Source organism: Equus asinus, chromosome 21 (assembly GCF_041296235.1).
Source record: "Equus asinus isolate D_3611 breed Donkey chromosome 21, EquAss-T2T_v2, whole genome shotgun sequence".
NCBI lineage: Eukaryota > Metazoa > Chordata > Mammalia > Perissodactyla > Equidae > Equus > Equus asinus.
Window position 1 is genome coordinate 17,665,482 of NC_091810.1, and position 13,357 is coordinate 17,678,838.

General features: G+C 51.1%; 1 protein-coding gene across 1 annotated transcript in view; it reads right to left on the bottom strand.

Annotated features, from left to right (window-relative positions):
* SLC6A11 (solute carrier family 6 member 11) overlaps positions 1-13,357 on the bottom strand; it is a 122,120-nt gene that overhangs the window by 22,779 nt on the left and 85,984 nt on the right. Inside the window, exons 7-8 of the mRNA XM_044754813.2 lie at positions 8,181-8,284; positions 2,673-2,797 (exon numbers count right to left, since the gene is read on the bottom strand). Coding sequence (XP_044610748.1) covers positions 2,673-2,797; positions 8,181-8,284 — 229 coding nt within the window. The remainder of the gene's footprint in view (positions 1-2,672; positions 2,798-8,180; positions 8,285-13,357) is intronic.

Here is a 13,357-nt window from a genome sequence, read left to right on the forward strand (position 1 = left end):
AAAATGCAGTCTACAGAATACCAAGGATAATACGATCTGGTTTTCATCAACACAAATATAACTATTGTGGGGACCTGGAATTGGCCACCCCAAGATATGTCTCTTTGGCATCAGGATTATTTGCGGCTGATTGCTTTTGATAAACTGGGACAGGGAAGGAGGCTCTGAGGAATGGAACTTGCCCTTCCTTAGGACACATTTACATTTGTAAGGTAAATCTCTATCTGTAAAAGGTGCCTCCCTCTCTGTACCAGGAAGAAGAAAGGAGATGACCTTCTCTCTAGAAACTCTTAGTCAATACCAAAGGCAAGGACTTAAATCTGCATTTTATTGTGCTTGTCTGGTAACCTCCTGTAACTGACTTCCCTCCCCCTCCCAACTTTGGCATTTCTTTAAGGATTAAGCATCTTTCCTTAGGATAGGATCTGATTGTTGCGCTCACCTGTGACAGCCCAGCTCCAGACGATAGACTTGCCTCCTGCTACGCCCACCGAGATAGCCGACCACTACCTGCTGTGTCCATCAAGCACTGTGCCGACAGGGCAATCTTGTGACTACTGTGGGAGGGACATTTCATCATATGTGAAACACCCTGTTTGGGGGTATATAACCACTATGTGCACCCCACTTCGGTGCCCTTTCTTCCTTCGGGACGAAAGGCCCCGGGCCATGGTTCCTCACAAAGCTTTGTTTAATTTTCTCTTGCTATTCTGTCTCATGTGAATTTAATTCATTCTCCGGCCAGACGAACCCACATTTGGGAAGAGGAAATGTCTTCCTCTCCTACACTATATATATATATATACAGAAAATCCTGGCGGGAGAACCCCAAAGTGTGATTGGATATGGACTGGAGACTTTTTCCTTTGTCAGTATTCCCACATTTTTCTACAATGAATATGCTTTCAATTTGAAATAAGAAAGAAACCAATAAAATTTATTTCTCGCTGGCTCTTTTGCTTTCTGTCTGACTTCTCCCTGAGCTTCGTCTATGAGATGGAAGTGTGATAAGAGGAGTGACAACAGTGCAGTAGACATCCCGTCCCCCTCAATGCCAGGGTGGGATGAGGACGTTCACTGTACTGAGGAGGAAGCAGATTCTCACAGAGGGTGATGCTCTCACAGAGACGGGAACACTCCCTCCTCATGGGGCTGCCCTGGGGTTTGACGCAAGGAAGAGCATGGATGTTCCAGGAAGTGCCAGGCACCCTGCTCACAGTGGGCAGGAGGATGGAGTGGTCAGAGCCTGGGCTCAGGAGCCAGATGGCCAGGATTAAATCCAGCTCTGTTCCTGCCAGCCTGCGTGACCTTGGGTAAGCACCCTCACCAATCTGAGCCTCAGCTTCCTCACTTGTAAAATGAGGGTAGAAACAGTGCCATCCCAGAGGATCACGGGAGACAGCTCCTGCCCCTGGCAGGTGCTCGATGATTGACAGCTTTGATCATAGTAATATCCTCTGGTCCAGCTCTGGACCTTGGACTTTAGCAGAGACTGTCTCCTTCTCTGACACACATCACCCAGAGGAAGGTGGGCCCTGAGTGGTCAGGGAGCAGAGCTCATCAACCAGCTTCCTGCTCTAATGTCCACGCCCACTGCCCAGCCCACTGGGTGGGTCAGAGCGGGGACCTCCCGACCTGCGCAGGCCAGACATAGGCAGCCATGCCCTGGCATAGGCTTCAGAAGGGAGGCAGTGTAGCCAGGGTGGCCGGGGTTGTCACAGGGAATGGGGGCACAACTGGCCGTGAGTGGATGGAGGCCAGGAGGCTGGGCTCCCTGTGCCGCTCTGGACAAACCGTCCCACCAGAGGTTCCCGTGGGTGAAAGCCTATTTAGATTTATCTGAGGTTAGAATCAGTGTCATGTAAACACAAACGATCTTTGTACCTTTTAATGTGTGATGAATTTTCCCAGAATTTAAATACCATACAAATCAAGGGGAAGAGTTCGTCACTATTTTGCACAATCACCTCGGCAGCAATAACTCTGCCTGTGGTTTGATACAAACACACGTCAGTCTACACTTACGAATGTCACACTCGTGGGGATTCTACATCCAGAACAGGAAAGGGAAGAGAGAGGCTCTCCAGAGGGAACAGCATGTGCAAAGGCCCTGCGGGGCGAGGGAGTGAGCTACATCACAGAAGTGAAAGCAGACCCCTGCGGCGGGGCAGTGTGAGCATGAGGGAACGAGGTGGGTGGTGAGGCCGCGGGAGCTGGGCAACACAGGGCCTTGTGTGCCAAGAGTTCGGCACTATGAGAAGCCAAAAAAGGCTTTTCATCAGAGAAGGACACGTTCCAATTTGCATTTTGAGAAAAATCACTCTGCAGGGTAGTGCTGGAACGGAGGGAGCAGTAGTGGAGGCAGGGAGGCCAGCGAGAGGTTCCCGCAGTCATTAAGGGAGTGGGGGATGGGGCCTGGGCTGCTGGGGAGACAGCGGAGCTGGGGGAAGCGGGATAATGCAGAGGAGGCAGAACCACACTCGGAGATGCCCTGGATTCGGGAGTGAGGCAGAGTCAAGGTTCCCCGCCCAGGTAATCCCCAGGACCCTGGGCTGTGGACAGCCTGTGGGGCCACCTCCTGAGATCTGAGCCCAGGGGAACGAGCTAAGGAGGAAAATCCCCTCTTTGTTACAACCATCCCTGGAGGCCTCCCCAGCCTTTGGCAAACTTACCTGACTCTGCCACCTCGGCAATGGGCACCCCCTGCTCGTAGGCCATGAAGCCCAGGACCGAGAAGATGGCAAAGCCGGCCACGAAGCTGGTGCCGCTGTTCAGGCAGCAGAGCATGACGCAGTCCCTGCGGGGAAGCGTGAGAGGGGCTGGGTCAGAGCGCATGGCACAGGCGCTCCGCTCGAACACTCTGTCTGAGCACCATGGCCATCTTGCCGGGCAGGCAGGGCAGTGCAGGCACCGATAGCCCTGTTTGCCTGATGAAGCCCTTGTGGTTCAGAGAAGTTAGGTGGCTGGACCATGGTCACACAGCTTCTTCTGTATTTCTAGAAGATAAGGAGGCATGGAGAGGGAGTGGGAAGGAAGAGACGCTCCTCCAAAGCCCTGGTAAGGGCGAAGACCAAGGAAGGCGAGAGAGGACAGACTTCGGGGCGCTCAGAGCAAGGAGGGCAGGAGCAGGCTCTGGGCCACAGCGGCTTCTCAGCCAGGGGAGCCCCGTGCCTTCATGCGGAAGCTCGCAGCAGCCTCATGGGTAGACGCCATCCGGGCCAGCCATTCCCGGAGCGGCGCCTGGCAGACCTGGGCGCTCAGTCCCGGCCCTGCGGCTGCGGAGGGATTTTCCGGGGCAGCGGCTGTCCCCTGCTCTCGGGAGGGGCTCACCAGCCAAGAAGCACGGGCAGAAAGCGGTGACCCAGGAGAAGCCAGACGACCAACGACGGGGCTTTGCCAAGATGAAGATGGGACCCTCAAGCCCCGCCCCTCCGCCCTCGGTCTGCATCCTCCCACGGCCCGGCAGGGAGTCAGCCTCCTCAGACCTCAGGCGCTGCGGAGCGGGCACATGCCGGCTGGGCTCATGGTGCCCGGTGCTTCTCTTTAAAGGGAGGCGCCCCGGGGCCCTGCCCGCGGCGTGACTGGAGGCGGGGAGCCGCCAGCGCAGTCACCTCGCCCCACTGCGCTGTCCCCTTGCCGCTTCCAGCAGTAAGAACCTCCTCACGTCGTGTTCCACCAGAACCCGCCTCCTCTGCTAAGCGTCGGCTCTCCCCTCCCCAACAGCCTGGAGCGCCTCTAGGCTGGGGAGATCTGAAGGCCGGGCCCTCTATCCCCTGGAGTTTTTGTTCTCTCAGTTAAACGTCTCCCTTACCAGTTCCCCACCCCCGTGCTCCTGATCTGTCATACCCTTCTGCTTGCCTGCCCTCTTCAAATGTCACATCCAGGACTGAGCACTAAACTCAAGAACAGAGTAGGACTCTCACCTCCTCTTCTCCTGACACCGTACTTTTTATAAGGCAACCAAAGGTACACTAATGTTCGTGACTGTAACACCAGTGTGTTGCAATGACCCTGGGAATCAAGGGCACAGTGGAGACAGCATTAGACTGGGGTCAGGAGCCTGGCGTTCCAATTCCCCCTGCAGTTTCTTTTCTCTGGGCCTGATCTTACCAGCCATACCATAAGGTGCTTGGAGAACAGGGTCTCTTGGGCCTTGTGATAGATTAATCATCTTCCAGCAAGTCGTCACTGCCCCTACCTTCTTCCTTGCGGTGGATATATCTGCCCGCCCCACTGCACCTTGCAGCCAAGCCCACCTAACCCACAGCTTGAAGGTAAGCGTCCAGGGCTGACCAGCAGGCTGGTGAGCAATGGAAACAAACACCTGTGGTGTAAGCCACTGAGCTCTGGGTTCGCTTGTTATGCAGCATTATTGTGGAAGCGAGTGCCTGACACAGGTCCCTTGGAAGAATTCTTCCGGCACTAGACATAGGCTGGGCTGGTGGGTCTGAGGACTTTATCTGCAAGCCTGATTTATCTTCTCTCAAGGGAAGCTGAGCTCCACCCAGGTAAGGCCAGAGTCCGTCCTAAGGCTGGGATAAATCTGCTCTTCGTGCCCGTGTCCTGACCCTGACACCAGACAGTGGGAAACAGGGCGACACTGGGGGAAAGCGTTTTCTCCACATCCTCTACATTCTGGAATTCTCCTGTAACACTTGGACCTGCAATGCGCCAGGGTTCTTCAACTGAATCCCGAGCCCCAGGGAGGAGAGTCACCCACGCAAGGTCTCAGTCACCCGCTGGTGAAGTTGGGGTGTGCATCCATTTATCTCACACACCACAGCCCACGCTGTCTCCAGGAGTTACACAGAAGCGATGCTCCCTAAGAATCAAGACTTCCAAATCCTGACTTGTGGACCGTTATCTCTGGGCATCCACGTAGTTGTTGAAAAGCAAATGTCCCTTATTGCAAAGTCCCCATCTTCTCCCCAGAGGCCTCTCAAGTGATTTTCTCTCACCACGGAGAGACAGAGAGGCTCCGGGTGGACCTGCACCCCTTCCAGCCCTGTGCCCTGCGCCCCCGCCCTCACCTCAAGCAGACAGAGCTCAGCCGCCTGTGTTCCGAAGTGAGGATTTTCCCCGCCTGGTGTGCTCCATCTCCAGCCCTCTAATTCCCTCCCTGCCGGAACCTTCTGGGTGAAAGGCTTATGTAACAAGTGCTTTGAAGTGGGCAGGAGCTGAGCTGGGCTTTGAAGACCTCCAGAAGCTATTATACCATCAGAAGAGAGGGTATTAATTTTCTCCCTCGGAGTTAGGAAGACCTGCTCATGGAACAGTTTGGAAATGGAAATAAAACGAGCCTTTGGGTTTTGCCATGTCACCCAGGGGATTTGTTTTTTTCCGCTGACAGGAGGGGAAAGAACCCTGCTTGTTGGATGGGAAAGCAGAAGGGATCCACAGCAGCCAGCTTACTTTACCCACGTGCTGAGCGGGGAAGAAAGTTGCCACTGACCTGAAACACAGCCAGACGACAGGCCAGTCCTGGCCAGATCCTCTTCAACTGCAGGAGCTGGGAAAGGACTGGCCATGCCTGGCAGGGAGGGATAGGGACCAGAAAGGCCCAGGTTCCAAGCCTCACTCTATCACTGGCACCGTGAACGCAAGCAAGTGCCATCCCCTTGGGCCTCAGTTTCCTCGTCTGTGTAATGGTGTGGCTCCTTCCTTGTTTCCCTACATGTCAGGCAGCACTATTCCGGGCTCAAAGGATGGTGGCAAAAAAGAAGACCGAGCCCGTGTCCTCATGGAGCTGACAGACCAGCTGGAGGTGATGGACAGTGATCAAGAGATCTTGCAGTGCCCAGCACAGAGGGCCCCGTGCTGCCGCTGGCTGCTGATGTGCTGACAGCTGGATGCAGACAGCATGGCTCTCCAGCATCGGAGTGGGGCACACTCACCGGGCCCAGAGGGCTGCTGTGCCGCTCTCCCATCCCAGCGCCTTGCTCCTCCTGGCCACAGTTACCGTTCTGTACGGCGGCTGACGGTGCTCACCCCAAGACCCACCTCCGTGTGAAGGCCTTGAAGGCCAGAAGCATCTTGTGGACAACTTGGTCTGACCTTCACCTCCCCAGCATCCCTCTGTCCAGCCATAGCCAAGTGCCTCTCTGCCCAAAGGCCCCCAGGAACAACAGAACTCCTTGCCTAATGGCGCATCGGATTCCACAATGGCTTTTCCTTCAGCATGCTGGACCTGCCCACTTTCACTGCCTCAGTTTCCCCAAGTTACAATCTCTACAGACTGGAGCTGTGCCCTTGCTGTGTATCTCCCAAGATGCTGATTCCGGTGTCTTACACTTTAGACACACAAAGCACATGGATGCCCTAACAAATGGGTTAGTAAAGTGACCACAAAGCTGGCTTTCAGGGGGGATCCTGGGGTGGAGACCAGGAGCCCTCGGTCAGAGTCTAGTGAGGGACGACCTCCCCGAACCTCAGTGTCCCCATCTCGAAGATGAAGATAATGTGGGAGGGACTTTATCCTTGACGAAAGTTCTTTGAAATGATGATGCCACTTGAGCCACACAACAACCAAGCCAGGTGGTCGTCAGGCCCGAGTTCCCATGCCGCCTGCGGGATGGGACAGGCCCTCACGCTACCTCTCCGACATCGAACAGGGTTCGTTTTTAGACCACTGCCCATTTGCTAGTTGAGGAAAATGTGCTCATCATTTTAAGAGCGTGTTGTTCATTTCTCTATTGGTGTTTTAGTGTTAGTCGTATCGATCTGCTTGTTTTCTTTACGTATTAGGGAGACAAACCCTTTGAGGGTCATATTATATGGTGGTATGCTCTTTGCTTTTGCAGTTGATTTTCACAGTGTTTTATATGGAGATATAATACAGAAGGGTATGTAGATAATATTTGTATTAACTTGATTTTTTTTTAATTATAAGAGCAATATGTACTCAAGAGTGAAAACAAAACATTTAAATTGTATAAAACAAAACAAAACATTTAAACTCTTCAGGGAGGTACTGTGGGAAGAAGCCCCCCTCCATCTCTGACTTCCCCATCCCACTCTCCAGGGGGGCGATTTTTAACAGTTTCCTGTGTTTCCTTCCAGAAATTTGATAAGTTCTAGATTTTTATGTGGACCAATCTGTCACTTTCTTCCCTTTTGATTTCTTTAATTATTTCGATGTTTTCTATATCCTTTCCCATTCTGAAAACAATAGTTTATTCCTAGTTTTAGGATGGTTTCCTTTTAAAAAATTCTTAACTCTCTGATCAATCTGACACTTGTTATGGTGCGCAGGGAATGAGGTACGAGCAGCTACCCTGAGGATTCCCCCCAAATACTTATCCTCTCTCAGAATCATTCGCTGAAAACCCTTCCTTTTTCAACTCATCTGTGCTGGGGGACGGCCTCACTGCCGTGATTCCTCGTTTATACCCGAACAAGGAGCTCTTGGACGGTAAGGAGGAGATGTGCTGTCTAGCTCTCCCTGCACGGTCACCTCTTGTGAGCAGGCCCCGAGTTCAGGGCTGCCAAGACCTCAGCACACAGACGATCTTAGAGGCCAGGGTGCAAATTCCACTGTCACCATACGCTGCTGGGTGACCCGGGACAAGTCCCTGGCCCTCTGCGGTCTCAGCCTCACAGGAGAACTCAGGCTGCGGGCTTGAGAGACCAGGCAGCCTCAGGCTCACTGTCCATGTGAGCCCCATCGCAGCGCTGGGTGCAGCCAGCTGCACGAGGCCGGGGAGGGAGGACTGTCAAGTCGAGGGGCAGGACAGGGCACCGGCCACCCCAGCTGGGGCAGGAGAGGACCCTAGAGTCAAGTGAAAAGGGCGAGGAAGCAGGTTTCTGAACAGAAGGCAGAGAAACCAGACCCTTGGTGTCAAGACCTGGGTTCAAGTCCTGGCTTTGTCACTTACTAGCTGTGTGACCCCGGGCAAGTCAGTTATGCAGACTGGGATAAATCTTTGCTGGTTGGGGGATCAGAGGTCTAGATAAGGTTTCAGGAGTGGATCTGCTTTGCAGCCTGGAATGCACTCTGCTCACATCTGCTGTCCTCTCTCCTCTGGGGGCCCACTCTGACCCTGGGGCAGGGCGAGGCTGAGCAACAGCCTGTCCGTCTCCCCCTGGCCCTGCAAGGTGGGAGGACGGACATGAACTGGCCTGGCAGCATGGAGGGTCGTGGGGCGTGGGGGAGAGCTGGCAGGGCCCGGGGAAATGCTCACCTGTAGCAGTTGTTGTTATAATTGTTATAACTTCCCAGAGCAGTCAGACAACCCAGGCAGATGGCATAGGAGAAAAAGATCTGTGTTCCAGCATCTACCCAGACCTGCGGGAAGGCACAAAGAAGTCGGCACAGAGAGAAGAGGTGAGATGAGCGGCGGCCCTGTTCTCTGAAATCCCCCACCCACACCCAGCCCTCCAAAAAGCCTGACAGAGGGATACTCAACTTCCTAACCTGCTCAGCAACGCGTGTTTTACGAATTCTATTCTTGGGGAACACTTGATTAAATATAAATGTCCTCAATTAATTCCAGAGTTTTCCAGCGGTTATGGAAAATAACTCACTGAATAGCAAGAATTTGAGTGTTTAGGATGCTGCTCCAGCTGTGTGATCTTGGAGAAGTTACTTAACCTCTCTGCGGCTTAGTCTCCTCATCTGCAAAGTGGGGAATGAACGCCCCTCTCAAGACTGTTGAGAGGATTCATGCAACAAGGACTGTGAGCCCCTGAGACCCAGCATGATCTCATAGGGTAGATCACGTCTTAGCCAAACGAGTGATTTTCCTTCTTTGGGATGAGAGCACTACAAGAAAACCCCCACAGGATTCCACAGGAGAAAGCACTTGCGTACCTGACCTGAGCGCAAGAGGCGGCTGGGCAGGGTCAGGAGGGGACGGGAGGGGACAGGAGGGGTGGGAAGAGCCCACATCCTCCATTCCGTCCCCAAGAGGAGCATTTTCGGCTTCCTCTGTGGGACCCACGGAAACTCCTTCCTTAGGCGCCTCTCTGGCAACATCACCATGGACGGCACAGCGCGCCCAACAGGGATGATGGCGTCTTCTCCAGCACTTCCCCCAGGCCCCGTTTGTGCCCAGCCCCTGGATGCCACCAGGGAAAACCCAGGGCTCCAACCCCCATGCGGCTGAGGAGACTCCTGCTGGAGAGTCAAGTACCATCCAGAGAACAGGGCTTTGCACCAAATACAAGTACTGGCCAACATTTATTGAGCACTTACTGTGTTCCAGGCACTAGGGCTATGCCCCACGTGCACTGCCATACCTGAATAGTCACAGCAACCCTATGCGGCAGGTGCAACTATTAGCCCCTTTTACAGCTGAGGAAACTGAGGAACAGAGAGGTTGAGTAATTTGCTCAAGACCACACAGCTGGGAAGCGGCAGATGCAAGGCCATGGAGGGTCGTCTCTGGAGATGTATGCTTCCCCAATCCCAGGATTTGAGAAGTCCTCCGATGTGACCTCCACCAACACAAGACTCTCTTCTGAGTACTCCTGAGAGAACAGTCTCCACCTGATTACCACCAGTGACGGGGAACTCACTCTCTCCTGACACAGCCCCTTCTTCTTCAGAGTTCTGACCATCAGAACATTTCTTAAAAGCAGAGGAAATCTCCGTTTCTGTGTTCCTAGTTCTGGGGCCACCCAGACCTCCTCTCTCCTCCACATGGTAGAGATTTAGAAATCTTTAGAGATTTGAAGAAAGCACCAGTGCCCCCTGGGCCCCAGAACGCTCCCTTTTCCAGGCAAAATTTCTGTCTTTCCTCTTTCTTGGGGATTTGATTACACAATACAGGTAGGTCACTCTACCCTGGATTTGCTCAAGTTTGCTAAGCCACTCAATAAATGCTTATTAAAACTGAAGATTATGCTGCCTCCCGACCTAAGAAATGAAGACACTTTTTTCCTCTAACTTAGGGTCACTGGGTTTAGTGTCCTGGAGCCAAATTGGGAATCAGAGGTGGCGCTTTCATGGGAGGGCAGGGGTTGCCAGCAGATCAGGGTGGGCTGAGATATGGGAGGAGAAAATGGAAAGAGGGAATATAAAATATCTTTTTCACTAGAGGGGAGTTGGGAAATGGGGTGGTAGAGAAAGGGCAAATACAATTTAGGGAGGATTTTTAAAAAGCTGGCAGAAACTTGGGGATGCTTCAATGCTGACAGGAAGGGTCCAGTGCAGAAAAAAGCCCTGAAGATTCAGGAGAGAAATGGATGTGTTTTAAATTCTTCCTTCTCTGCCTGAGTTTCCCCATGTGCTACCTCAGTGGATTCCCTGTCCTACTCGGTCAGGCCAGTAAACCACACGGAGAAGCAGAAACAGTACAGCTGCTGACCCAGGAGACAAAACCAGAGCACAGCAGCAGCGTAGCGGGATGCTCAGCGCTCAACCAAGCGCTGCTGCTCGAGCCTCTCGCACGTGGTTTTAACGCCTCTGCCAACCGAGTGTCCCTCTTCCCAGACCTCCACTGTCCTCTGGCTGAGTGCACAGGCCACAGCGAGAGAAGCACCCAGACTTGTGGGAAAACCGGCTCCTCTATCGCAATTGGGCCCCGTGGCGAGTGCCCTGCCCCCAAAACATGGCAAATAAACTCTGTGAGTTTGAAAATATCAAAGAGAGCTTTCCATCCACACGGCCCAAAGACGGACCCCCAAATCATGATTTTACTCACAGGGAATTTTTCTGCAGTTTACTCACTGAGCACGTCAGTGCGAAAACAGACGTCTGCTGGTTTTGCCCCTCCGGCCTCCATCTCCCCTTCTCTGATAACAGCACCCCAACTTTCCTTTGGGAAACCACCTCCTCCCCACTCAGAGGTAAGGTCACCGGTGGTCACATGACACAGGCCTGGCCAATCAAAGCGTCTCTCTCGGCCTCAGTGACTGGCTCAGGAATGAGCATGTGACACAAGCCGAGCCGATGGAACTCAATCCTGGGACTGTCAGCGGTGCCGCTGCAAATGGGACACGTTCTTTTCTCCTGGAGACGTTAGCTTGTAACTGCTGGGGGTCATGGCTGACCTTGAGGAAAGAGCCTGTCTGAGAATAATGCCCACGCAGAGGAAAGCAGAGTCTAGAGCAAAAAAAGACTGATAGTGGTGACACGACTTGAGTCCCTGGACCAGTTATACCTGAAATGAAACCTACCCTGGGACATTTCCATTTCAGAGGCCTATAAATGTCTCTTTTTCTTAAGTCAATTTGAATGGGATTGCTGTCACTTCAAATGGAAAGAATTCTGACTAATAGCAACATTAAGCTCTTAAAAAACCCAGGGACTGTAAGCCAAAATCCTTCAATTGACCCTGAATTACCAAAGAACCAGGACTTATTGAGTGCCTTCTGTATGTAGAACCCTGTGCCAGACTCTGAAAGAGGTACTGTACATTACATAGAGCACTCCATCTCCATCTGTAGGTGAGATAAGATGAAACGTTCAAAGAACAAGGTACCCCGTACCTAGGAGAGATGAATGAGGGGGAAGATTAACATGTGCTAGGACAATCAGAGAAGGCTGCCTGGAGGAGGCACACCTTTAAAGACTGGAGAAGCAAGGAGAGAGGACATGTTGGGTGTGGAGGTACATGTGACAGAGGGATGTGTTCTCAGATGATTTTCCCTCCTGCTCCCCTATCTCTATGTTGAAAAGCCTGTCGTTTTTATTCTGATGGTTATCATTAAATCGACATCTTCATAAAATACGCTTGGCCTTCCCCATTTTTGACAATGTTTGTTGGTTCCCAACTATGAGGAATATTGAAATAAGCCAAGAGCCTCTATTTCTCTTCCTTCCCTTTCCTCTAGCACCTAATTTGAAGAAATATCCATTAGTAAAGGCAACGTACAAATTTATTACACTTTTAATATACACACTCCCTTCTCTTCCAATTTTTAATACCTGCACTGTATCTGCATTATCAGAACATACAACCGTTACATACTATATTATCTCCTTTATAGCCATTATTCTGTGTGAGTTCTACAGGTGACTATAAATTTAATGCCCACCTTCACCCCTTATGTTAATACCTCTCCTGTCAATTTGGTTGCCTGTGGCTGGTGCTCTAATAAATTGCTCTAGAAAGGCTTATGGGAAATAACATTTCCCGGGTTCTCGCATGTTCATACTAGTTGACCTGTGACCTTTGTACTTGAAAGTCAGTTTGGCTGTAGATAAAATCCTTGGTTCTCTTTTTCTTTTCCTGAGTATCTTGAATATGTTGTGTAGTTGTGTCCTGGCACAAAGGGCTGCTGTAGAAAAGTCTGATGCCACTCTCATTTGTTTCCCGTTAAAAAGCACTTGCCTTTTTTTGGTCTGAATGACCAACAGGTTTTTTTCCTTTCTCTCTGAAGCCCAATAATTTTTATTAGAATATGTCTTAATGTTGATTATTCTGGGTTGTGGTGTACTTCTTCAAGATGTAAATTCAAGTCTTGTCTTTTATTGCAGGTGAAAAATCCCTGAACTATTGTTTTCAGTATTTGCTCGCCTCCATTGCTCTGGGTTTCGTCTTTGGGGACTCGTTTGTATGTCGGGTGTTCTTTGTCTATCTTTTATACCTCTCACTTTTTCTTGCATTCTTTAAAAAGATCTCTTTCTTCATTTCTGACTTATTTTTTATTTTCCTGCTTTACAAGCTCTATTTACCTTATGATATTATCCATGGTGTCTATTCACCCCTTTATCCTTCTATTTAGTTATTTCTCCTGAAATATGTTTTTCCTTTTGTAAGCTGTCCTTCCTGTCAGCTCTCTTTTCAAATCTTCTTTTCATCTAACAATTTCACGCATGCTATTGTTTCATAGCATCTCGTGTTTTCTTAATTTCTTTTAGCTTGTTTTGAAATATTAAGTTTCAGTGTTTGGATGCTTTGTGGGTCTTTGTGGAACGCATTACCTATAGGAATATTATTCTGTTTATAATTCTTTTTCTTATAATAGCTTTGTATGAGATGTGACCATAATCCTTTTCTGTTGCTCATGTGTAGGGGAGAGGCATTTCCTTGTACTCTTAGCAGGGGGTCTTCTCACGTAGGGGAATGGGGATGATCCAGGGTCCATTTTCCAAGCTCACAGTTCCAGGGTTGCTTCTTCTGTTATTACCAAAAAGTCTTTAAAACCATGGCCATGCAGCCAGTACTTTCTGAAGGTACTGTTCTCTGTTCCCTCCCTCTGCTCTTACTCAGAATTTCTCTTTTTGTTTCCTCTAGTGTCTCTGTCCTGCTCAATCTGGATTCTGCTTCCAGTGGTTCCTCCTCTGCGTGGGGTTCTCTCTGACTGCGGAGCCCCAGCTGGTCAGTCCCTGGAGTTCCCAGGGCCCAGACCCCTGCCCGAGCTTCCTGCAGTCCTCCCACCTCACCTGTGACTTGCCGCCTGCATATATGCC